The 25,550-nt window shown below is 37.7% G+C and overlaps 3 protein-coding genes across 3 annotated transcripts; 2 read left to right on the top strand and 1 right to left on the bottom strand.

The window, feature by feature from the left end:
* Positions 1 to 171: 171 nt before the first annotated feature.
* slc25a47b (solute carrier family 25 member 47b) lies at positions 172 to 3,549 on the top strand. The gene is made up of 3 exons (XM_073826868.1): positions 172 to 458; positions 539 to 788; positions 2,214 to 3,549. The coding sequence occupies exons 1-3, from the start codon at positions 297 to 299 to the stop codon at positions 2,489 to 2,491; spliced, it is 690 nt and encodes a 229-aa protein (XP_073682969.1). The 5' UTR covers positions 172 to 296; the 3' UTR covers positions 2,492 to 3,549.
* A 148-nt stretch (positions 3,550 to 3,697) lies between these two features.
* On the bottom strand, positions 3,698 to 8,854 carry wars1 (tryptophanyl-tRNA synthetase 1). Its single transcript, XM_073826867.1, has 11 exons — positions 8,780 to 8,854; positions 8,517 to 8,612; positions 7,278 to 7,488; positions 7,053 to 7,161; positions 6,400 to 6,519; positions 6,083 to 6,265; positions 5,545 to 5,645; positions 5,361 to 5,473; positions 5,108 to 5,281; positions 4,877 to 5,017; positions 3,698 to 3,969 (listed from the first exon to the last, which is right to left on the bottom strand). Exons 2-11 carry the CDS (start codon positions 8,604 to 8,606, stop codon positions 3,814 to 3,816), a joined length of 1,398 nt encoding a protein of 465 aa, XP_073682968.1. The 5' UTR covers positions 8,607 to 8,612; positions 8,780 to 8,854; the 3' UTR covers positions 3,698 to 3,813.
* A 661-nt stretch (positions 8,855 to 9,515) lies between these two features.
* wdr25 (WD repeat domain 25) lies at positions 9,516 to 23,482 on the top strand. The gene is made up of 6 exons (XM_073827087.1): positions 9,516 to 10,012; positions 16,619 to 16,766; positions 19,328 to 19,458; positions 19,545 to 19,715; positions 22,878 to 23,018; positions 23,097 to 23,482. The coding sequence occupies exons 1-6, from the start codon at positions 9,527 to 9,529 to the stop codon at positions 23,316 to 23,318; spliced, it is 1,299 nt and encodes a 432-aa protein (XP_073683188.1). The 5' UTR covers positions 9,516 to 9,526; the 3' UTR covers positions 23,319 to 23,482.
* The last annotated feature ends 2,068 nt before the right edge of the window (positions 23,483 to 25,550 follow it).

Raw genomic sequence — 25,550 nt, 5'->3', positions numbered from 1 at the left:
TGTGTGTGTGTGTGTGTGTGTGTGTCTGTGTGTCTGTGTGTCTGTGTGTGTGTGTGTGCGCTCCAGGTGTATGACCAGAGAGAAATGAATGTACTTCTCTTTGCATCTCCCTGCACTTGGAATACTTTAAATGCTTTAGACTTTTGCAAATGATAAACACAGCAGTGGCCCAGTAAAGTGTCTTTAACGCCCTACGGAGGTTAGAATTGTGAGATGTAAGCCAAATTGCTAGATGAAGTCAATTATTTTACAGATTTTTGAATTGTGTGTTTGAGGTTGGTGGTTTCTACCGCGGGATGTCGATGCCGCTGACCACGGTCTCCATCAGCTCGTCTCTGGTGTTCGGCACCTACAGGAACGTCCTTCATCTCCTGCAGGATCTGCGGCACAGGAGCGCATCGGATCCTCATCGTAAAGCTGATATCTTTGTGTCAGGGTTTGCCGGAGGCGTCGCTCAGGTGCTCCGCGTTCATCGGCTCACAGGAAGTGTTGTGTGTGTGTGTGACTCTGTGTGAACTCTGTGTTTGTTGTGGTTCAGGTGTTGGTGATGTCTCCCGCAGACATGGTGAAAGTTCGTCTTCAGTGTCAGAGCAATCCGCCGGACTCCAAGCCCAGATACCGGGGTCCGCTCCACTGTCTGCTGAGGATCGTGCGGGACGAGGGTCTGCTGGGGCTCTATAAGGGCTCCGCCGCTTTAGCGCTGCGTGACGGACCCTCCTTCGCCACCTACTTCCTCACCTACAACAGCATCTGTGACTTCCTGCGGCCCACAGACGGCCATCAGACAGGTACCTCATCTCTGACCAAACCTCAACCTCAGAAACAGCACAAATATTCATCAGTCGATGACACTACAAGAAAAAACAGTGTCTTTATGCTCAGTTTTGAGATCTATTTTGCTTCGATATCATGTTCCATATTATTATTTCAGACTAGTGGAAAGAAAACATCAAAATACACATTTAAAAGTTTATCACTGTTCATCTATTTGTGTCTGTGGAATTGCAATCCAATCTTCCAATCCATATTTGTAGTTTTTCCTCTTTACAGTTTTATTCAAAGTTCATAAATCGTGCTTAAAGTGCTTGAATTTGACTTTTTAAAATGTAAGGCCAGGAAAACCCTTGAAAATAGCAATATATACTTGCAAATTATACTTGAAAAGCACTTGAAGTATTGAAAGACAATGTATCTATTAAATAAGTCAAAATAAGTATTGATTTTAAAAAGCAGGTATAGGGATGAGTCAAACTGAGCTTTTTTTAAAACTCAAAACAATGGTTCAAAATAATTCACTGTTTTGAAGACCTCCATATGGATCGCAAAATATTTGGTTCAGATCGGGATTTCAAATCTCGGATCGCAAATCGTTTACTTTGGAACTTTGCGTATCATTTGATTCATTTCAGGACTTAGATCACAAATCATTTGATTCATATTGAGACTTTAGATCTGTACTTCAGCAAATATTTTTTTCTTGTTTTTATTAAACTACTAAATTGACCCTAGCAGTAACTGATCTGCTGTTATGTCCCCACCAGTGACCAAAACTCAAACCTACACCTTTGTTTTTAATGTGTACAGTTATATATAATATGCCTTTTAAATTGGTATCACCGCTGTTGCTGCCACAATTACAGTTCATTTGAAATGTTGTGTTTTTTTTTTTCTCTTTTTGTTCTTAAGTTGACATCAGTGCATACTTTGCATGTGATTCGCTTTGTTTTGGTCCTTTTGTTTTTATTAGTATATTTGTTTGATAAGTGAGATATCTGTTTGAAGTCCTTGAGAATCAAAAAAGTAGTTTTTGAAAAGTCCTGGAATTACATTTTGCAGTATCTATATGAACACTGTTTATTCCTTTCTATATTCTGAACTTGTTCATATTTGATTCACACTTTTTATACAACATTTTACTCAATTAAAAAAAGGTGCAATTACCATTTTGTTTTTTCTGTGGCAGAAACTAGTTTCCATAACGTTCTGATTTATGGAGAGATAAAAAAGAAGTAAAACTAATATTTCAGCAAAAATAAACATGAACTTTGAAGCTCAGTATCCAATGTTTAGATTTCTGTTTCAGAAATGCATGCAAATTAAACATGAGCTTCTGATTGGCATGCTTTTCCAAAAAAAAGGCAGTTGAAAAGAGTTCAGTGCTGATCAGATGTGTGTGACGTGTTTGAGTGTTGAGTGTTGAGATGTTGTTTCAGGCTGGCCGGTGGTTCTCGTGGCGGGCGGTGTGTCGGGGATGTGCGGTTGGGCCGTGGGGACGCCTATGGATGTGATCAAAGCCCGTCTGCAGGTGTCAGGTGTGAGCGGCCGGCGCTACAGAGGCTTCTTTCACTGCATCTCACACAGCGTCAGGACCGAAGGCGTCTCCGTCCTCTTCAAGGGTCTGACGGTAAACTGCGTCCGTGCCTTTCCGGTCAACATGTCCGTGTTTGCCACCTACGAACTGGTCGTTCGCTTTCTGCGTCCGGCGTCATAGATCATCATCAGATCCTCTCTTTGCTCATCTGATTCCTCACTGAGGACGGTTTCACGTCACGCACAATGATTTCTAATCTGCACAGCTGGATGTTTGTGAGCAGATGTGTTTCTGTGTTCAGCTGTGATTTTATTATGAGCTGCACAACTACAGAGTGTTGATATATTTATCATTTCAATTCATATATATTTGAGTGTGTTTTGCTGTTTCTACCTCTGTGTCTGCTGAAGAGCATCATAGATGTTTACAAGAATAGTTCAGACAAAAATGAAAAAATGTGCTAAAAACATGCTCATCCTCAAGCCATTCAAGATGTTCACTGATGGAGTGGTTTTGTGGATTATTGTGATGTTTTTATCAGCTGTTTGGACTCTCATTCTGACGGCACCCATTCACTGCAGAGACACATTTATACAAATCTGATGAAGTAACAAACTCATCCTAATCTGGGATGAGCACATTTGTCACCCTGGAGCACAAACCAGTCTGAAGTAGCACATGGTTTATTTGTAGCAATAGCCAACGATACATTGTATGGGGCAATATTATCAATTTTAGTTTTATGGCAAAAATCATTAGTATATTAAGATCATGTTCCATGAAGATATTCTGTAAAGTTCCTACTATAAATATATCAAAACTTAATTTTTGATGAGTCATATGCATTGCTAAGAACTTCATTTGGACAAATTTAAAGGTCATTTTCTCAATATTTAGATTTTTTTTTGCACCCTCAGATTGCAGATTCCCAAAAAGTTGTGTTTCAGCCAAATATTGTCCTTTCCTAACAATCAACAATACATCAACACATACAGCTGATGTATTCAGCATTCAAGTGATGTATAAATCTCAAATTTCAAAAATTGACCCTGATGAGTGGTTTCGTGGTCCAGCGTCACATTTTTATTTTTTGTCTGAACTCAAAGCTGTTGTGTGTTCATCTCATTTGAACTAACTGAACCTGCGCTGCTGTTCTGTGAACAGGTTTAACCCTTTACTAAGAGTTCCTCAGAGTCTGGTGAGTGAGACTCTTCTGTGTGTTTAATCTGAAGTGAGTGTTAGAGATGTTCAAGTGTGACTCATATCAGGGATGTCCACATGGACTCGTGTTCTGTGTCAGATGTGTGTTGTTTTCCAGACGGTGAAGATGTACTCGAGTGAATGTGTGGATCATCAGCACCGTAATCATGACATTAAACGTGTCACTTACAACTTCAGTGTCATCATTTATTGGTCACAGCAGCTTTATTAGACACGAGCAAAGATGAAGATGATGAAGATGATGGCGAGAGGTGTGTGTGTGTGTATCTGAGAGTCTGTGGTTAGTTGAAGGGTAGTTTGCGAGGGCTCATGAACTGTCTGACGGTGTCTTCCGTCACGAGTTTGCGTCTCTCCTGATGAGCGGCGATCAAGGGCTGAAGCGTCTCGATCAAACACTTCTTCAGTTCACCGGTGAGCAGCGCACCACTGCTGTAGTCCTGCAACACAACACACGGTTACCATCACACTACTGTAGTTTTTATTGAGACATTTCACAATAAGGTTTTAACATCAGTTAATATATACAAGACTTGATGTTAAGCTCAACATTCAATAATACATTATTAACATCAGAAACTGTATCTGTCAACATTAATGTACTACAATAAGACCTTTATCATCTAAAACTAACAAAGATTATTAAATATTTTATTCATTCCTAGTTTGTTAGTACATTTGTTACCTTTTACCATTTTAGAAATATTTTGAATTAGCTTTTATTTTTATATTTGCAGATTTCAGTTTAAATTGACAGGTGTTTTTATTTTTTTATCTGTATATTTGTTTTATTTTAGATATTTTAGTACAAGTTAAACTAAATGAAAATGATGCACTGGCCATAACATAGCCAAAATAAAATAAGTTTTTGTCATTTTGTCTACCAATTTTTTTGTATGTCTACAATAAGTTTCTATTATAAGTTTAAAGTTGATTATATATTTATTGCAGTTTTAGTTTTTTAGTACATAATGTAAATAAAAATGACAAATATTGTCTTGACAAGTGTCTAATAAATGTGACCCTGGTGCATAAAACTAGTATCACAGGTATATTTGTAGCAATAGCCAAAAATACATTGTATGGGGCAAAATGATACATTTTTCTTTTATGTCAAAAATCATTAGGATATCAAGTAAAGATCATGTTCCATGAAGATATTTTGTGCATGTCCTACTGTAAATATAGCAAAACGTAATTTTTGATTAGTGATATGCATTGCTAAGAACTTCATTTGCACAACTTTAAAGGTGATTTTCTCAATATTTAAATATTTTTGCACCCTCAGATTTTCAAATAGTTGTATCTCAGTCAAATAGTGTCCTGTCCTAATCTCCCTGATCTCACCTGTCTGATCTTCTCCAGCTGATCGTCGTCTTCCATGAAGAAGGTGAGATACATGAAGGAAACGTCCACGTCTGGATTCCCGCCGAACTTCCTGTGCTCCTCGACCGTGTCCTTCCCGCCGGAGAAGGCGTGTTTGTTGACCTGGAAGAGGAAGAGCCGCTGTGAATGTGACGTTCATTGATTGCGTGCATGAGGAGTCAAACACAGCCCAGATGAAGGAAGGAGCAGCACCTTGTTCTTGATCTGTTTGGGCGAGTCGGTCAGGAAGATGGAGGAGTTGGCGTCGCTGGCGCTCATCTTGGTCTGAGCTCCCTGCAGCGCCGGGAAGAAGGTGGAGTGAAGCAGAGCCGGTTTGGGATAGCCGATCCGAGGAGCCACGTCCCGCGTCATCCGGAAATACGGATCCTGAGGAGCAGACGCTCACATGATCACACGGACACACACACACGAGTCCAGCGACGTGAGCACGAGTCGAGCGACTCACCTGATCGATGGCACACGGAATCAGACACTGAACGTCCGTCCTGTCGCCGAAGATCTGCGGGAATGAGCTGCTGAAGGACGGAGCTGCTTGGATGGCCGGGAAACTGATTTTACCTGCAGAAACACGAGATTAAAGCCACAGACAAACACCAGACGCACTGACGCCAAACAGAGACTCTCCTCACCGATGCAGTCGCTGTCTGTGAAGCCGAAGATGCCTTTGACCTGGTTAAACGTCACATGCTTCTGAACCTTCACCACGTTCCTGTAGAACGCAGGACTCGCCCTGTTCAGAACAAACACATCCGTACGGTTATTTCAGAGCACTTTTCACAATACAACAGGAAATCATGACGTTAATGTCTGTCATAACTTAATATCTCCATGCATTATACTGGCATTTATCATATTTGAGATGGATAATAATATATATACACTGCTGCTGGGATCAGTAAGATTTGTAATGCTTTTTAAAGGCAACCTTTCTGCTCATCAAGGCTGCGTTTATTAGATTAAAAATACAGGAAAAAAGTGTGATATCGTGAAATGTTAATGCAGTTTAAAATGCTGGTTTACTAATATACTTTAAAATATCATTTAAACCTTTGAAGCAAAGCTGAATTTTCAGCATCATTACTGCAGTCTTCAGTGTCACATGATCCTTCAGAAATCATTCTAATGTACTGATTTATTATCAGTGCTGGAAACAGTGATGTGTTTTACCCCATATAGTCGAGATCAGAGAAGATGAAGGTCTTGTTGACGTCGAATCCGCAGGCGATGATGTCTTTGGCGTTCTCCACTGTGTATCGATGACAGTCTTCCAGCGTCAGATCCTTCCACAGATACTTCTCATCATCCGTCATCTGAATCACCAGAGGAACGTCAAACATGTCCTGAAGCCACCTGTGACAAACACACACACACACACACACACACACACACACACACACACACACACACACACACACACACACACACACACACGTCAGCGCCATCACAGACTCACACTGAACACTGATGCTCTGAGGAAGACTCACTTTGTGAAGATGAAGGGTATCAGGTGACCCACATGCATGGCCTCTGAGGACGGCCCTCGACCCGTGTACAGATAGAAGGATTTCTTATTCTCAAACGCGTCCAGGATCTGATGCATGTCCCTGCAAATCACAAACATTCAGTCAATGCCACACTAACATTTATTTTGTAAATTTCCTACCATAAATATATCAAAGTTTACTTTTTGATTAATAATATTCATTGCTAAGAACTTAATTTAGAACTTAATTTAACTTTAAAGGTGATTTTCTTCATATTTAGATTGTTTTGCACCCTCAGATTACAGATTTTCAAATGTTATTCCTATTAGGTGACATTATTATTACTCTATTGTTTTTTCTACTCACTACAGAACTGTGCTATTATGTATTTTTTGTTTTTGAATATTTTATAATGTTATTTTTATTATTATTTTATTATTTATTTACACATCATATTTACTCATTTATTTTAATCTCATATTTTCATTATTTGTTTAAATATCCTTTTTAATATTTATTGTAATTCGTTAACATTTAATTTTATAACTACATTTAATCTATTTAATTACTTATCTTAATATTTTAATGTCTTATTTTCTCTCCCCATGGGTCTCTGGACCCCTTTATTATTCTGATGTGTGATGAAGTGTCACCTGTGTGAGAAGAAGATTCCTCTGCGCAGGAAATGGTGTGGTGTTTTTCCTGTGACTCGAGCGATTCTGTCCACCAGCTCCTGATCGATCTTACTGCTGCCGAACCTCACTGACAGCAGCAGAAGCAGCGCATTAATGCATTATTGATCACGGGTCAGATATGAAACACACCTGCAGCAGATATTCCACTGATGGACTCAAATGATGAGCAGAACATGGACTGACCGATGAGTTTATCGTAGTCCACTCCTTTGGCGTTGCTGGAGGAGACGTTCCACGGATCCACCTGATCATCTCCATCCTCCGCCGCTGCTCCGTTATCCACCGCCATCTCACCCTCCGCCGGTGGACATCCGGCCTTATAGTCCTGACCCATCACACGCTTGTAGTCCAGCTTCATCTGGAGCAACAGCTGGACCGCAGCGTCCACATCAGCCTGAGGAACATCACATTTACATGTCAATCATCACTTCACATGTCAATAATCACATTTAGATGTTAATAATCAGTCAGATCTCAATAATCACATCAATAATCACATTTAGATGTCAATAATCACAGTCAGATGTCAATAATCACATCAATAATCACATTTAGATGTTAATAATCACAGTCAGATGTCAATAATCACATCAATAATCACATTTAGATGTTAATAATCACAGTCAGATGTCAATAATCACCTCAATAATCACATTTAGATGTCAATAATCACAGTCAGATGTCAATAATCACATCAATAATCACATTTAGATGTCAATAATCACAGTCAGATGTCAATAATCACCTCAATAATCACATTTAGATGTCAATAATCACAGTCAGATGTCAATAATCACATCAATAATCACATTTAGATGTTAATAATCACAGTCAGATGTCAATAATCACCTCAATAATCACATTTAGATGTCAATAATCACAGATGTCAATAATCACATCAATAATCACATTTAGATGTTAATAATCACAGTCAGATGTCAATAATCACATCAATAATCACATTTAGATGTCAATAATCACAGTCAGATGTCAATAATCACATCAATAATCACATTTAGATGTCAATAATCACGTCAGTCATCAGTCAGATGTCAAATATCATGTCAATAATCGCATTTAGATGTCAATCATTACATCACATGTCAATATTCACATCAATAATCACATTTAAACGTTAATAATCACATCACATGTCAGTCATCACAGTCAGATGTCAATCATCACATCAATAATCACATTTAGATGTCAATCATTACATCACATGTCAATATTCACATCAATAATCACATTTAGACGTTAATAATCACATCAATAATCACATCACATGTCAATATTCACATTAATAATCACATTTAAACGTTAATAATCACATCACATGTCAGTCATCACAGTCAGATGTCAATCATCAGATGTCATGAAAGCTCTCACAGAAGATCTTAATGATTTGAGTGTCAGACTCACTTTGGGGCTCTTCTGAGCTTTCAGAGATCTCACTGCCTCTCCCTGAGCTGTCAGCTTCTCATACAGGTCCATGGGGCTCAAATCTGCCATCTTCAGCTGTAATGAAGTGAAAGTGATGGTTTATATTGTGACATATGGTCTCTCCTGCCGCATGTCAACATTTAAACACCGATCTGAACCCAGTGTCGCGATCAGCGCTCACACCAGTAATCATAAGCAGTTCATTTCAGCAATAAATAACAATGAGGAATAAATAAACGCACCGTTTTGTGTTGGTGATTTAATTCATTCAGCTTGCATCAGACTTGCTTTGGCCGCGTCACACCGGTAACTGCCCGACAGGAAACATCCGCTCCACACACCGCAGTTCCGGTCGCGTGTCTCACACGCTGCTGTGCATTAAAGCTATTTTCAAAAACACTTTTAATCATGATTTGTCAAGTTTACTTTGATAACATTAGTACATACAGGCTGTTTAATATAGGATGTGTGTTTTATAAACACGAATTGTTGAAATGGAGACTCTTACTTTGTAAGTTCCTCACGGACAAGGATTTAAACGGGACTTTTATTTTGTTTGTAAGTTCCTCACGGACTCGCGCTTCCGGAGTTCGATGTCTGATATTTCAAATTAAGCACCGCGCCACAAACGCGAATAATAATCATGTAAACAAGAATATATAGCTACAACGAACGACTTTAAACTAATATATAAAGCCTTATATTTTGGCATGAATTTTGATCAATGTTTACTGCGAACTTTGACAGGACAGATGCCTTTAATGTCAGTTATTCGTCGTTTATTGTGAGTGTTTGAATCATTTAATATCTCCTGATGATTCTGACTTTATAATGAACTCCAAATGCATTTGTGACGAAGTAGAGATGGGTTTTAATATAAACTATATATTATAAAGAGCCATTTATCAATAAGATTATCATTTCGTTCTTTACCTAAAAGTATGTTTTGTTATTATTGTTTACATTGATGTGAGGTTTGTGAGCTTCCTATGGCTTCTCTGGTGGATTATGAGGATTCTGACAGTGAGACGGATCCAGATCTTCAGCTGGTGTGTGCTGCTCCTCAGCTTCATCATGAGAAAGCCTTCATCATGAGCTCCTCATCTTCATCATCATCATATCCATCAGCAGCACAGCGCTCATGTGGTTCATCTGCCTCCGTGAAGAGAGTATATCCGCAGGTGTCTGTGGTGAGGCCGTATGTTTCTAAAAGACAGAGACTGTCCTCCGCTGAGCCCACAGTCGTCCAGGCAGAAGAACCGGACTGGTCTGGATCCGCCGGATCTCCTGTGCTGTCTGAGGTGTCAGAGAGGGTCCGGCCGTTTCTGGGCCGTAAGCGTGGAGGGGTTGAGCTGCCCAGACGCACGCAGTGCCGCATTCAGGCCCATCAGGGTCCAGTGAACGTCCTGCAGTGGAGTCCAGTGGATCATCTCAGTCATCTGCTGCTGTCTGCATCCATGGACAAAACCTTCAAGGTCAGACTAACCTAATCTAAACCAAACCAAACTAACCAGCTCTTGCTTCTACAGGTGTCTTCTAAATATCAGAATTTGGGTTGGACTGTGTCTGAAATCTTAAGTCCATAAAGTCGTGCCATTAAATGTTGCATACACTGCAAAAAATGAATATCTGTCCTTATTTTTCAGTACAAATATCTAAACATCCTGAAATCAGGATACATTTATTGGGACCAGTTGTTCGAAAGCAATCTGGTCGGGTTTTGGCTTTTGTCGGATTGGGGTTGTTCAAAAGAAAAAAAGAATCCGGATTAGATCACAAGATTAAAGCAGTAGTTCACTTCCAGAACAAAAATGTACAGATAATGTACTCACCCCCTCGTCGTTCAAGATGTTCATGTCTTTCTTCAGTCGTAAAGAAATTGTTTTTTGAGGAAAACACTTCAGGATTTCTCTCCATATAGTGGACTTCTGTGGTGCCCTGAGTTTGAACTTCCAAAATGCAGTTTTAAAGACTCTAAACAATCCCAGCTGAGCAAAACGATTGGTTATTTTCTAAAAAAATTTCTAACTTCTTGCTGAGCTAGACAATTTTGAGGTCAAAAAGTATATGTATTTAGAAAAAAAAAGATTGTTTTGCTAGATAAGACCCCTTTTTCCTTAGCTGGAATCATTTAGAAACTGTATTTTGGAAGTTCAAACTCAGGGCACCATAGAAGTCCACTATATGGAGAAATCCTGAAACGTTTTCCTCAAAAAACATCATTTCTTTACGACTGAAGAAAGAAAGACATGAACATCTTGAACGACGAGGGGATGATTACATTATCTGTACATTTTTTGTTCTGAAAGTGAACTACTTCTTTAAGTCTTGGTTTTGATCTGGATTAAATCCTCAGTTTGTGTTTTTCTAAATGTTTTACTAACAATGGGATACTACTGATCCAGGAAAAACTGGATTTTTCTGATCCCAGCAGTGGAAGGGTGGATTTCAGGAATAAAACTTTAAAACTGGCCTAAAAATACTACATTTTAACTTTTTTTTTCTTTTTTTTTTTTTCCATCAGCATGTCCCTTTAGAGGTTCTGTAAAGCACTTGTAATCCAGATTTGCAAATCTGAAAAGGTTTGTATCTGGATCGGGGTGATCTAATCCAAATTTACTTTTAAAAACCGCCACAAAAGTAAGATGGGTTACCTGATCCTGGATAGCAAAACATTTCCAGATCCAGATCATTCTGATTCAGATGAAACTTTCTGAACAACTGGCTCCTGAAGATATGAAATCTCATTTACTGAGAAATGACTTTATGATTAAAACAAGAACAAATATATGTTAAAAAAGTTTAAAAATGTTCTCTCTTTGAATTAAGTTGATTTTTCTGACCCTACTGGCAAATATTTGTTCTTGTTTTAGTCATGAACTCAATTCATTTTGTTTAGTTTCTCAGAAAACGAAACTTCATATCTTCTGTCATTTTGTATCTCGTGTAAATCAATCTTTATTTGCACTGGAAAACAAGACAGATATACAGAGGAAGAGTGTCAGTGTTTGGCAGTGCGATCAGAAGCACAAAGTTAACTGTTTGCTAGTTTAAAAATGTTTTCAAAGCATCACGACTGGATCTCGCAGTGATTGGTCAGTTGTCTCTTTAGTGCTCTTAAACCCCGCCCCCACACTCATCTGAGAGCCACGCCCACATCTCAACATCCAATCAGCAGATAGTGCACAGAATCCTAAAATACCTCAAATTTTGATCTTCATTTCAACCAGACATACAGTCAAAACTGAATGTTTTCAGACACCTTCAACATTTCTCACATTATCAGTTTATTTGCTAAAGTTTAGAAAATGGTAATAAAATATCATCTCGATAATGTCAGATAACTTTATAATAGGTATCAAAACATGGTCAGGTCAAAGTGTCAAATCAAATTTTTGGCACCACATTCTTATAAATTTTACTGGTAGTCCACTGTATGAAGAATTTTTGGGTGTAATATGTGACCCTGGAAAACAAAACCAGTCATAAGGGTCAATTTGTTTTAATTTACATAAGCTTTCCATTGATGTATGGTTTGTTAGGATACGACGATATTTGGCCGAAACACAACTATTTGAAAATCTGCAATCTGAGGATGCAAAAAAAAGAAAAGATTTAAATATTGAGGAAAATCACCTTTAAAGTTGTCCAAATGAAGTTCTTAGCAATGCATATTACTAATCAAAAATGTAATTTTGATATATTTAAGGTAGGAAATGTACAAAATATCTTCAAGGAACATGATCTTTTTTTAATATCCTAATGATTTTTGGCATAAAATAAAAATGTATAATTTTGGCTTTTGCTACAAATATACCCGTGCTACTCAAGACTGGTTTTGTGCTCCAGGGTCACATATGTCTCTGTTTACTTCATTTTGCTATCCTCACTTACATACATGAACTATAGTGTCCTGCATCCACTAGTGAAAAAAATAAATATATAAAAAATGATATCTGGAGCCCGAATAATTTTTGGTTTGACTGTACATCACGATACAGAATCAAAGATCAGACGCTCTTTAGTTTCATCATGACTGTAATGACAAAACACGAGGCCACTTTTTGAGCAATGTTGCTGTCGGTGGGCATCCAGGTGAAACACAGGATAGAAATGTGTTACCCATTCTCAGTGGAAAAGTGCCCAAGCAAAAGTGCTCAAAAAAGCAGCACTCAGTCCTGGAGGTTTGATCAGCATCAGAACTAGTGATGATTAACCTAAACAGCACTAATGAATATAAATCATTGTGCAAACGGCTGAAAGAACATGACGGCGCTGTTGTCAAGGACCTGAATGAGAATGAATGAGCCGATTAGATTACTGCAGAACCAATGCATATGAGTTCAACCAATGGTGAGAGTGAAGCGCGTCTGAAGCACTAGGACATCCGTGATCCTCCAGGAACATGCGTGTGTTTGGTGAAGGTGTTTCTCATGTAAGCGTGTCCTCCGGGGGTCTGCGGTGGAGCCGCTCCATCACTGTGGCGTTATAATGTGTGTCGAGACCCAGGAGATCCAGCGGCGCTCACGCGTGTCCTGAGGAAAGGTGAATGACGCACACGCTGAACTAGATTCATCCACCAGTGCTGCCGTCAGCCCTTCATCAGCAGCTGCTTAGAAATGCATGAGAAATAGAGCGTCTGTGTGACTCGTGAAATAATGAAATGCCTATGAGACTTAGAAAAGTATGGAAGTTAATTCAAGTAATTTCCAGGCCAAAAAAAAAAAGAAAGCAGAATATGGAAAAAATATTTGCTTTTCTAAACTTTTGCTTCTATTTCGTTTTTTGAAATTCGAGGTACTACTTCTGGTGAAGAGCCTGCGTGTTTGAAACGTTTTTCAAAGAAATCTGTGCTACTTTTGGAGCTTTGGTGTTGCTGACTTTACATTTAAATTTTACTATCATAAGGAAAGACAAGTTTTGAGCAAACAGATCTTTATTAATTCATGTTCATCCATGCTCTGGTTTTTTCATAGTAAGATGGCAGTGCTGTACGAGGGAAATAGGTTAGGCTTATATAAAACTAGAATGCATAAGCATGTAAAAAATTCCCATTCGCATGTGAATAGTTTCTAAAGAACACAAAACAAAGTGTCTTGTCTGCATGCAAAGGTATGTTTTTTGTTTTGTTTTTTTTATCTAGGGCTGGCGCTCTGTATGTTATGGAAGCCCATTTCCGCCACTGAACAAAAAAATGTTATTGTGACATTTTATCTCACAATTCCGACTTTTTCTCAGAATTGCGTGATGTAAACTCACAATTGTAAGTTATAGTCAGAATTGCAAGACAATTCTGAGAAATAAAGCTGCAATTCTACAAAATACATTCTTTTTTCTCAGAATTGCTATTGCGCGTTATTAAGTCAGAATTGTGAAATATAAACAACTGCAAGTTATAAAGTTTTGAGCAGTAAAAAAATATGTTCTTAGAATTCTGGCTTTGTTTCTGAGAATTGTCTTGCTATTTTGACTTTATAACTCGCGATTGCAAGTTTATTGTTTATATAAAAATAATTATGAGATACAAAGTTGCAGTTACCAAATATAAAGCTGAAATGAATACCAAATATAGGGCTAAAGCTAAAATAATGCTATTTATGTTAAATATGTTTTGTGTATTGAGTAGGAACCCTAAAGTGTCTGCTGCTTTCTGGTCAAGATTGGTCTGTGTGTTTGAAGACTCATGTTCAGTGTATTTTGCTGGGTTTGAGCAGATGTTCTTGTAAAGCGTGTAGTTGAGCTGACGTTCTCGTTCTGGCCTGCGGCGTCTCGTATCTGTGTCTGTAGGATATTAGAGCCACTGCTATCAGATGTGTGTATGTGTGTGTTTAATAATGGAACACAGGAAGTGTGTCTCTGTGGAGGGTCAGAGGAGCGCAGCATGATGAGCTGCGGGGCGAACGCTCCATTCCCGACTCCACCAGAGGACATGCACAGACTGCACCTCATCTAGTGTTCCCTCATCAGGAGACACGCCGCATCGCTCATTGTCGTCAGTCCAGCATGAGTTCATTCACCTGTCCTCCGGCGACACAGGGTTTAATCTTCAGATTGGGATCAGTTCTGATCCGTCCTGCTGTGCTGATAATGCAGGGTATGGCCACTGGTTTCAGTGCGGTTCTCTACAAATTACCATTGCAGAAACACAGAAAGACTAATGTAGGAACAGAAAACCTCTATTGAAGCTTGTCAGAGACTAAACATCTATACATAAAATATGAGAAATGATGAACAAAAGTTCTTTTGGAAAAAAAAAAAGGCTTCAACAAAGACATTTCATGGATGTTTTTATTCGTTACGACTCACTTCCTCAAGTCAACAATAAGTATATCCACTTCTGTTTCGCAAATTGAATGAATCGTTAGATTTAGATCAGAACTTCGGAGCAGGTTTGCGAAAAATTTCACAAATTAAACGATTTGTTATCCGTGTTCCAATTCCTGATCCGAAATTATGGTTCATTATGACTATTATTATTATTATTATAAATTATGACTCTAGAGCGCAGATCGTGTCCAGAACTTCAGAGCAGGTTTTTATTTTATCAAACTAGAAAAAACAAACCATTAAGACAGTACAGTTATAAAAACAAAACAAACAAAATAAAGAAAATGAATGGATATTTTTATTTGTTTTGACTAATTCTAGTGATTATTTGCTCACCGAGGTGCAAATGACTACAAGTAGAAATATACATTTTTAATAAAGAATAAAATGCTTATTTTTAGTACTGCAACAGATTAGCTACTGAAATAAAAAAGTAGTAACAATAAACCTCACTGTTGACCGTCAAACTCAACTAGATAGACAAATAGTCAGTTTTTCATGGATGATTCAGAAGATGGGTTTTCAATTTCAAATGTTTCATATTTCAGTCTTTGACAAGCTGCAATTTTTTTCTCGTTTTTTTTTTTTTTTACCCGACTCTTTTGTGCTGATTTTTGATGAATTGCATGGAAACCAATGTGGCTCAGTCTGACCTGTAACACCATCACAGTCACAAAATCTGTATAGCCTTTCTACAACACAGCTTTATGTTTGGTATTTGGTGAGAAAGTCACCAAGAAATAAATATTTGAACCAGCATTTCAAGGAGTTAAAAAACCAAATATGAGTCAAATTGACCTGTGCCACAATAGGGGTGTTTTAAAGTGCCCCTATTATGGATGATGAAATGTTGGTTTTGAGAGTCCCCAACAACAGGTTGACATGCGTGCAAAGTCAAAAACACTATCTGTGTCTTATAATATGCTTCTGTTTTTACCTTGCTCAGCGACTCCCAAACAATTCGCTCAACGATTCATTTTTCCAAAGCCCTCACACACAGTACAATTTTTAATGGATTACTCCACTTTCAGAATAAAAATATCCTGATAATTTGCTCAGCCCCATTCTTCAGTTGTAAAGAAATGAAGTTTTTTGAGGAAAACATTCCATATTTTTTCTCCATATAGTGGACTTCAATGGTGCTCAACGGATTGAAGGTTAAACATTTTTTATGCAGCTTCAAAGGACTCTAAAAAAAAAAAAATTCATACACTTTTTAACCTGAAATGCTGGTCTAGTCTAGCTCTGTGATGCGTACTCTGGTTCAAGACAGTTAGGGTATGTCTAAAAACTCCCATCTCATTTTCTCCTCCATCGCTGTTTTATCTTTTGTTTGTAAAGGGTGTTTGATCTTTGCACACTGAAGTTGGAGGAGAAAATAAGAGTTTTTCAACATATCCTATCTGTATCCTAACAGATTTCCTCTCACGGTGCAGAGCACAGCGTCTTCTCGACATGATGCTATCCACCGGATCCCACCACACTGTTGACGTCAACATGAAACCACTTGGGATTCTATTTAAAAATGACGTTTAAATGATTCAGAGTCGACTCTTTCTTTTGAGAGACAATAACTTTATACACGGTGCACTTTCAGATTTCAAACTTTGCAGGATGTTTTCATTTACTGTGTTACACACTGCATGAAAGGTAATTTCTGAAAATCCATAATAGCACACTTCTATGTGAAATCGGTCACATTGATGAGAGAATATGGCATTGGATCGAGCAGTAATAATGAATGTGTGTTTCAGGTGTGGGATGGTGTTGGCAGTGGGCGGTGCTTACAGACATACTCCGCCCACCGCGGGTCCGTGCGTGATGCGTGTTGGCTGGCGTGTGGGCGACGCCTCCTCTCAGGGTCGTTTGACGGCAGCGCGGCGCTCACCGATGTGGAGACGGGTGAGTTACCCTTCACTCCTCCACAAATGACCCATAAGTGTCCTGAGAGTCTGTCTGCTGGGCCCAGTTTTTCCAAAAATGTAATCTGGATCAAATTGGTCTGGATTTGGAAATCCCATGTTTTGCTATCCAGGATTAACTGATCTATCTTACTTTTATGACAGTTTTTTAAAGGAATATTGGGTTGGATCACTGTGATCCAAATACCAAATTTCAGGATTTCACCTAATCCTGTTTACCAGAGCCTTAAATGGAACCAACAGTGTAGCCTTCTGGCTTAGCAAAGAACAACAGGTAGACAAAATACCTGTGGCCACAAATAGCCATTGTTTGTTTTAATTGTAAGAAACAGAAACACTGCAGTAAACAAACATTTTACATTTTTTAGTTTGTTCTAATGTTAAATAACAAAACAAAAACAATCAAAAAGTCAAAAATCATTTACAGGACAGATACCAGCATTTTCCATCTTTGATTTTCCATCCATTTGTGACCCTGGACTACAAAACCAGTCATAAGGTTAAATTTTACTAAACGTTTTTGAGATGTATACATCATATGAAAGCTAAATAAATAAGCTTTCTATTGATGTATGGTTTGTTAGGATAGGACAATATTTGGCCGAGATACATCTATTTGAAAATCTGGAATCTGAGGGGGCAAAAAATCAAAATACTGAGAAAATCACCTTTAAAGTTGTCCAAATTAAGTTCTTAACAATGCATATTACTAATCAAAAATTACATTTTGATATATTAATAGTAGGAATTTTACAAAAAATCTTCATGGAACATGATCTTTTCTTAATTTCATAATGATTTTTGGCATAAAAGAAAAATCAATAATTTTGACCCATACCATGTATTTTTTGGCTATTGCTACAAATATACCCCAGCGACTTAAGACTGTTTTTTTTGGTCCAGGGTCACATTTATTTGACATCTGACAGCTTTGATATATTTTGTTGTTGTTGTTGTTGTCTCATTAGATGTGACATGCTTCATATAGGCTTCAAATATGAAGGAATTTATATATCATCAGTAACCATTAAGTTTGAGATCATTCAAAATAAAACTTTTTTAATTTTTTTTTTGGTTCAAAAAAATCACAACTGAATCCACCTTTCTGATGGGATCAGGATAATCCAGTTTTTTGGATCAAATAGATCCCAATCTGAGTTCAAAGTTTTGAATAACCCAAAGCGCAGGTTTGATCCAAATCAAGCGTAAGATTGGATTACATGGTCTGATCTTAATTCAAAATCCCTCTTTTACTTTTGAAAAACCCATTTCCAAGATTTGATCCAATCCATGATCCAAAATCCCACTGGATTGCTTTTGAAAAACTGGGCCCTGTTGATTCATTCTAGAGTCTCACAGAAATGAGCCGATGTGTGTTTCCTGCGCACTAACTCTATCTGCTCACGAGAGACACGTTTCTTATCGGCCGTCAGCGCTGCGCTAATTACATTTCTAAATTAAAAACACTGAGGAAGTGTATTAATTATGCAGGAGGATGACTCTCATCGCTCCCCGAACATCAGCCTGTAATTGATGTGACACATTCTCACCGTTCAGAGAAAAACCAATGAAGAGATTGAAATCATGTGTTTCCTGCTTCTCTACAATCTCCTGATCATATGCATCAAATGCTGTCATTAATATGCACATATTGGTTCATCATCATATAAACCAGTTTAATTAATCCACAGCTTATAAAGAAGTTCACCCGTTGAGCCAGTTTACACACATGGAGTTTTTATCGCTTCATTGTTGAACACATAGATGTACATCTGAATGAATCATCACAGGAAAATACATTCAGATGCAGGTTTTTAAATGGTCTTAAAAAGTGTTGATTTGTCTTTCTACAAAGTAAGACCTTTAAATGACATAACATGAATCATTTGATTCATATTGGGACTTCAGAGCGGGCTGAGAATCATTTTGCAAATTGAATCATTTGTGATCCGCGCTCCGATTCCTTGTATGAAATGATGGTTTCTTCAGAGCAGGTCCTGTAAATGATTTTCTCAATTCAATAAAATCATTTATTGAATTGAGTGATTTATGAATTGCGCTCTGATTCCTTATGAAATGATGGTTTGTGAATCGTTATTCAGATTTGGACTCTGGAGCGCGAATCACGATTCATTTGATTCAGTTTGGAACTTCAGTGTGCATATTGCAAATAATTTAATTTGGATCAGCAGGTTCCTAAATATTTTTTTCTGATTTATTTAATTCCGTTAAAACTGAATAAACATCAAACTATGTTAAACCTCTTCAGTTATGCTAATGAGGTGTTTTAATCAGCAGAAGAATAGTTTATTCTGGTTGTTAATAATGCGTGCAGGTCTTCATTGAACATCTGTGTCTTTCCTGTGATGCAGATGCGATTTTAAAAACCAGAACCACATGAAATGAATCTTTGAATCACTTGTTTAATAGATCTTCAGCTGAGATTGAGTATGTGAATCACTTAAAGTGAATCATTTCTGCAGCAGCTCACAGACGCTGTGATAAACTCACGACACTGACTGATTGATTATTGATCCTCAGGTAAGACGATCGCACAGATGGAGAACGGTTTTAAGGTGTGTTGTGTCGCCCCGCGCCCCTCTGAGCCCGACGTCTTCCTGTGCGGAGGCTTCAGTTCAGAGGTCAGGGCCTGGGACGCCCGCTGCCGTAAGGTCAGTCTGATTCAAAGCTTTCCCATGAGCCTCTGTCTGCGCTCAGAGGTTTCTCTGTCTGACGGCTTCTGTACGTCTGTCTCCAGGTGCTGCGGGTGTATAAAGCGGCGGTTCAGCGGACACTGGACGTCCTGTTCCTGAACGACGGGAGAGAGTTCATCAGCAGCACCGACGCCGTCAGCCGAGACTCCGCCGATCGAACGCTCATCGCCTGGGACTTTGAGACCACCGCCAAACTCTCCAACCAGATATTCCACGTAAGACACACAGTGATCCAGCAGGGTTTGAAACGCTGTCTTCCACAAACTCTTAGATCACAGCAGACAGTCTTCATGTTACATACACTGCAAAAAATGTATATTCTTCACAGTGTTTTTGTCTTTCTTCTAACATTCTTCTTAACATTCTTAAATCAAGATACATTTACTGAAGAAGCGAAATTGCTTAAAATATGAAGTTCTAAAAAATAGACCAAAAAAGAATGAGTTCATGATTTATTGACAGATAGTTATTTTTGTTTTTATCATAAACGCACTTCATTTTAATCGGAAAGCGTGACTTATTTTATCATCTATCTCTTGTTTTAAGAATCTTTAGTCATTTGCACTGGAAAACAAGACAAAAATACTGTTTTTGTTGTTGTTGTTGTTTTTTGCAGTGTGATCAGAAGATGCAATAAAATAATTTTCTTTTTTTTTACTTGGTCTTCCCAAGCTCTTTAACCCTTGTGTTAATCCATAAAAGTTACACAGGACAAAAATAAGCATCAAAAAACTTCATAATATTATAACTATCAAAAATTCATTTTCACAATGTAACCCTTTAAATGCTAGTTTGTTTACATAATCCCATTGTTGTTTTTGTATGAAAAGTCTTTATATATAATGCATTATAAAAGTAGTTTTAATGCATTAATAATTCCTTAGTAGTGCACTTTATAATGCATTACATTTGTACAAGTATGAATACCTTTATCATGCATTATACATAAAAGTGTTGCCGAAAAAACTTTTCTTTGTTTGGATCATTACAGTCTTCTATAAACAGCATTAATTTTTGTGCCGTTTTAGATAAAAAGTACTTTTTTTTACACAGACATACACAGATTTCTGAGTAAACATGCAAACCACAGTCTCTTATCAGCAGAAACACAACCTCACAATTATAATTACATCTGTTTTATTCTGTTGGTCTTTTATCAACTGGAGCAGAAAACAGGAAAAAGCTAATATTTACTCCACAGATCAATGAGAAAATGGTGCCATCAGGTGGAAAATAGTAAAAATGTTAAAACTAGAAGAAGTTTGAAGCTTTGCCAACAGAATGAGAGCATATTAACAGAGAATGCATGATCTGATAATTAAATGACAGTCGGATGAAATATTACCGTTTTAATGAGGACATTTTTATCCTCAAGATCCTGATTGTAACTATTTATGTACCTAGTGTAAAATACGTTTATTATAGGAAATGAAGATGAAATATTAAAATTTTAATAAAAATGCACAACGCAGCCAAAATTATCAATGGACTGAAATGTTTTTTTTGCATTAGAGTTAGGTTTGTGGCGTAAGTGGCAGCTCAGAAAAGCTGAAAAGAAAAGACACAGTCGGTTTGTTATGGACTGAGTCTGAAACTGTGATCCAGTGAAATGATTCAATCTGCAGCCGGTTTCTACATAGATTTGAATATTTGAATAAGACCCTCTCTTAGCCATATGTTGATATATTTGCATGGACACGCCCCACAGAAGAGAGCAGTAGCTCATTATCATTTAAAGAGACATGCACCAAAAGAGTTGCTGTCGACAGAGCTGTTTTTTGACATGGTAAAAAGGGCAGTGTTGGGGAAAGTTACTTTTAAAAGTAAAAAAGTAACTAATTACGTTACTTAGTTGCTTTTTTTGGGAAAGTAATGCGTTACATTACTTTCCCGTTACTTTTTAAATCTGGGCAGGGATTGCTCATTTGTTTATATAAAACATTTTTAACAAATCTAAAAGCCCTTTCACACCAAAAAGTAAAATGAATAAGCCTAAGGCTGAAGAAAAAGTAAATTCTTGTCTGTACAGTAGAACTGTAGGAAAATGAAGTTCAACACTCTTCAGCAATGAGAAAAATGAAGCACAAATGTTCATCTAAAGTAAGTTTTGTTTATTAGTCTGGTTGAATTGGATCAGCAAAGGTCAGCAACAACATTGGTTAATACAACGGGATTAAATACATAAAGGAAAAAAAAGTAACTGGCATTACATTTTTTTGAAAAAGTAATGCGTTACTTTACTAGTTATTTGAAAAAAGTAATCTGGTTACGTAACTCACGTTACTTGTAATGCTTACCCCAACACTGAAAAAGCGTGTTGTTTTACATGACATTTGAGGAATTTTATCTAAAATATGAAATGAAATAACTAGGGATTTACCAAATGTTCAGCAACTGAAATATGATTCGTCTGAAAATAGCAAAAAAAAGCTGTTTTGGTGTTTATCTGAAAGCGAAAAGGCCGAATAAATGATAGCAAACAATGAGGTGACGTGATCAAATAGAGGCGTTCACTAATGATCAAACATGTGGTCAGTGTGGAAACATTTAAAACTGGCCGAGAAAGACAAGCAGCGACAGCGAGAGACTGTTTAGAAGCGCATCGCATGTCTTCATGAGGAGAGAAAGGTTACTGTATGATGACTGAAATCATCCATTAGTCAATCAACTCCAGAACGTTCTGTTGTCTAATACACCAGACACCAATTGTGTTTATTCTGACAGCAGCTCCTTAGCCAGGGTTCAAAGACCAAAGATGACAATCATTCACAAATGATAGCATTGTAATTTTACTGTTGTTCTGTAAAATATAATTAAAAAGACAAAAATAATGATAACAATAATTCCAACAGCTCTATTAATACATTTATTCTAACATTGTCCTTTGCTCAGCAAGACTGCATTTATTTGTACATTAGAAACACATGCCTGATCCAAGAAGGGGCTCTTAAAATGGCCAAAGAATATTGTTTTACTAACTTATTCATTTTAAGTTAAAATGTGGTTTGTTGGTAGGCTATAATGTCTACTGGAATGTTAAAAATGGTCAGTTTTAAGTAAATATTTTTAAATTGTTGTTTTGTAATTGATTTTTTTCTCTGAAAAGCAAGGCAAAACTGTAAAAAGCACATTTTGGCTATTTGATATATGCAGTGGTGAAAAAAATTGGCAAAAAACATGAAAAACTGTGTTCGGTAATCAGCCTTAAGTGTTTAATTTTGTTCGGCTTCGGCCAAGAATTTTCATTTCGGTGCATCCCTATAAATAACCCTAAAAAAATCATAACTTTTGGAAAATGGGCTTCTGATGTTGTCTTTAAATGTCCGTTCCTGAAAGCTGCTGTGGAGTTTGCTCATGTGTGTGGTGTTGTGTGTCAGGAGCGCTTCACCTGTCCGTGTCTGGCGTCTCATCCGCTGGAGAACAGCTTCGTCTCTCAGACCAACGGCAGCTACATCGCTCTGTTCTCAGCGCAGCGGCCCTACAGGATCAACAAGAGACGCCGCTACGAGGGACACAAGGTCACGTGACACACGTTAACATCTGCTGCGCCTCCAGAGGTCATGTGACTGATCCTGAGCTGCTGTTGTTGTTTGCAGGTGGAGGGTTTTCCAGTGCATTGTGGGTTCTCTGCAGACGGAAGCGTTCTGGTTTCCGGTAGTTCTACAGGTTCTGTGCACTTCTATGACTTTCAGACGTCACGCACCCTGAACACGCTTCACGCTCACCAACACGCCTGCGTCTGCGCCACGCTCCATCCCGTCATTCCCGCCGTCACCGCCACGTCTGATTGGACGGGAGAGATCAAGATATGGAGCTGATCACTCGTGTTTGATGATGATGATGATGATGATGATGATGATGATGGACCAAAACTCTCCCTTTTAATGCTTTACTCTGATTCAAAAGTGGGGATTATGGGTAATCAAATCATGATGTTAAACTATAAAATAAACTGTTACATGGTTTAATGTTTGTTTGCTTTTATATTTGTGTATTTCTTTATTTGTGTCTTTAATAAAAGAGATAAAATGATCATTTGCATACGAAAGCTTGTCATTATATACACTCAAAAGTTTGGGATCAGTAAGATTTTTTTTGTTTTTTGTCTCTTATGTTCATCAAAGTTCCATTTATTTGATCAAAAATACAGAAAAAAACAGTAATATTGTAGAATATTAATACAGTTTAAAATAATGGTTTTCTATTTTAATATATTTAAAAATAAAATGTATTCCTGTGATGCACAGCTGTGTCTTCAGTGTCACATGATCCTTCAGAAATCATTCTAAAATACTGATTTATTACTTTTATCATCAATGTTAGAAACAGTCATGCTTTACATTGAAATAATATTTTACAATATTAGAGTTTTTTCTGGATTTTTGATCAAGTAAATGCTGCCTTGATGAGCATAACTTCTTTTAAAACTAAAAAACTGTACTGATCCCAAACTTTTGAACAGCAGTGTGTATATATCATAACATACTGGAATTAAATGTACTTATCAATTCACACTAAGAAATGAGAACAACATCAAAACATTTCCATCGTTCAGATTTATTTAGTAAAGAAAACTACAGCAAAAATGTAGAAACGTGTCTAGAAGCAGTTGAGCAGTTTCTGCTTTAATGCGGTCAGAGGAAGAACAATCATCATCCGTCTGTGTGAACGATCATCCTGTTCACATTCACATCAATACATTTACGGTTCAGACTTCATCAGTTCAGTGTATTACGCCACAAATGTTCATGTTCCCATCATGACGGTCCAAACACTGGCAGAAAGAGATCAAATCCTGTTGGTTTCATCACAGTAAATGACAGTGTATTGCTTCATCACAATGAGCTGAACATGAGCTGAACTTTTAATCATTTCTCTGCTGGATGTTCATTTTCTCTCCTGGTGCTCCTACAGATTATTTATTCAGTGTAAACATTGATCATTTACAGATGTGTCACTGTGTCCTCATTGGGCTCGTCTCAACACCCAGACTCAAGCTCTTCTCTTAACACACAATAAAACCACACAGTCTCTGATAGTGCTTCTGTGTCTCCCATTAATCATTCATGAACCCCACTTGGCCCAAATTTAATGGGATTTCTAGGAAAGCTTTCCAGTGACATTCAAGTCACATGAATTAGATTTTACACACTATTTGCTAGTAAAGCAAAATTAGTACATTTTATTGGTTTCCAAAACATTTGTAATTGCTTTTTATCACTTAGAATCAACTAAACTATCATCTGTTACATAAGAAACAGACATGTGCAAGATGTTTTCAATGCACAGTATTGAAAATAAATCTTTGTAAAAACTGTTGTAAATGTCTCATCAGACGATCAGAGTTCTACACGCTTAGTCTTCATGCACACTTGAGCCAAATACAGTGGTCAAGTGTGCAAACTGGGACAAACTCGTCATCCTGTCAGTCTTCAATTAACAAAAGCCACTTCCTTAAATGACATCAGCTGCAGGAAGTGACATCATCTTGATGGACATCAGCTGCACAGACGTCAGTAAGTGCTTACAGTGGATTTGATGTGTTTTGTGAGATGGAATGTGCTTACTGATCTGGACAAAACTAGATTTCTGAAACTGCTACAGAACATGCTTTAACAGAAAAATATCCATTCATTACAACACAATCATATTCCTGTTTTAAAGATGACAAGGGCTCAGCTGCTGTGGAAGAACATCTATTAGGCTCCAGTAGTTTTCCACTGTGATTTAATTTCATAACAGCTGGAAGAAAGTAAGAGATCCTTCCCCTCAGAGCAGATATTTATACTACAGGACGGACGTGTGTGTGTGTGTGTGTGTGTGTGTGTGTGTGTGTGTGTGTGTGTGTGTGTCTGTGTGTGTGTGTGTGTGTGTGTGTGTGTGTGTGTGTGTGTGTGTGTGTGTGTGTGTGTGTGTGTGTGTCTGTGTGTGTGTGTCTGTGTGTGTGTGTGTGTGTCTGTGTCTGTGTCTGTGTCTGTGTCTGTGTGTGTGTGTGTGTGTGTGTGTGTGTGTGTGTGTGTGTGTGTGTCTGTGTGTGTGTCTGTGTCTGT

This window comes from Garra rufa, chromosome 21 (assembly GCF_049309525.1).
Source record: "Garra rufa chromosome 21, GarRuf1.0, whole genome shotgun sequence".
Classification (NCBI taxonomy): Eukaryota; Metazoa; Chordata; class Actinopteri; order Cypriniformes; family Cyprinidae; genus Garra; species Garra rufa.
Note: the sequence above shows the minus strand (reverse complement) of the source record. Positions and strands in the feature narration are given on the sequence as shown.

Excerpts from the sequence above, each read along its gene's own strand:
- slc25a47b (XM_073826868.1), top strand. The coding sequence starts at position 297 with ATGTCGATGCCGCTGACCACGGTCTCCATCAGCTCGTCTCTGGTGTTC. Across the intron at positions 459-538 it reads TTGCCGGAGGCGTCGCTCAG|GTGTTGGTGATGTCTCCCGC; the intron begins GTGCTCCGCGTT and ends GTTGTGGTTCAG. Across the intron at positions 789-2,213 it reads CACAGACGGCCATCAGACAG|GCTGGCCGGTGGTTCTCGTG; the intron begins GTACCTCATCTC and ends ATGTTGTTTCAG.
- wdr25 (XM_073827087.1), top strand. The coding sequence starts at position 9,527 with ATGGCTTCTCTGGTGGATTATGAGGATTCTGACAGTGAGACGGATCCA. Across the intron at positions 19,716-22,877 it reads TCTCCAACCAGATATTCCAC|GAGCGCTTCACCTGTCCGTG; the intron begins GTAAGACACACA and ends GTTGTGTGTCAG. Across the intron at positions 23,019-23,096 it reads GCCGCTACGAGGGACACAAG|GTGGAGGGTTTTCCAGTGCA; the intron begins GTCACGTGACAC and ends TGTTGTTTGCAG.
- wars1 (XM_073826867.1), bottom strand. The coding sequence starts at position 8,606 with ATGGCAGATTTGAGCCCCATGGACCTGTATGAGAAGCTGACAGCTCAG. Across the intron at positions 7,162-7,277 it reads GGACTACGATAAACTCATCG|TGAGGTTCGGCAGCAGTAAG; the intron begins GTCAGTCCATGT and ends TGCTGCTGTCAG. Across the intron at positions 6,266-6,399 it reads ATACCCTTCATCTTCACAAA|GTGGCTTCAGGACATGTTTG; the intron begins GTGAGTCTTCCT and ends TGTTTGTCACAG.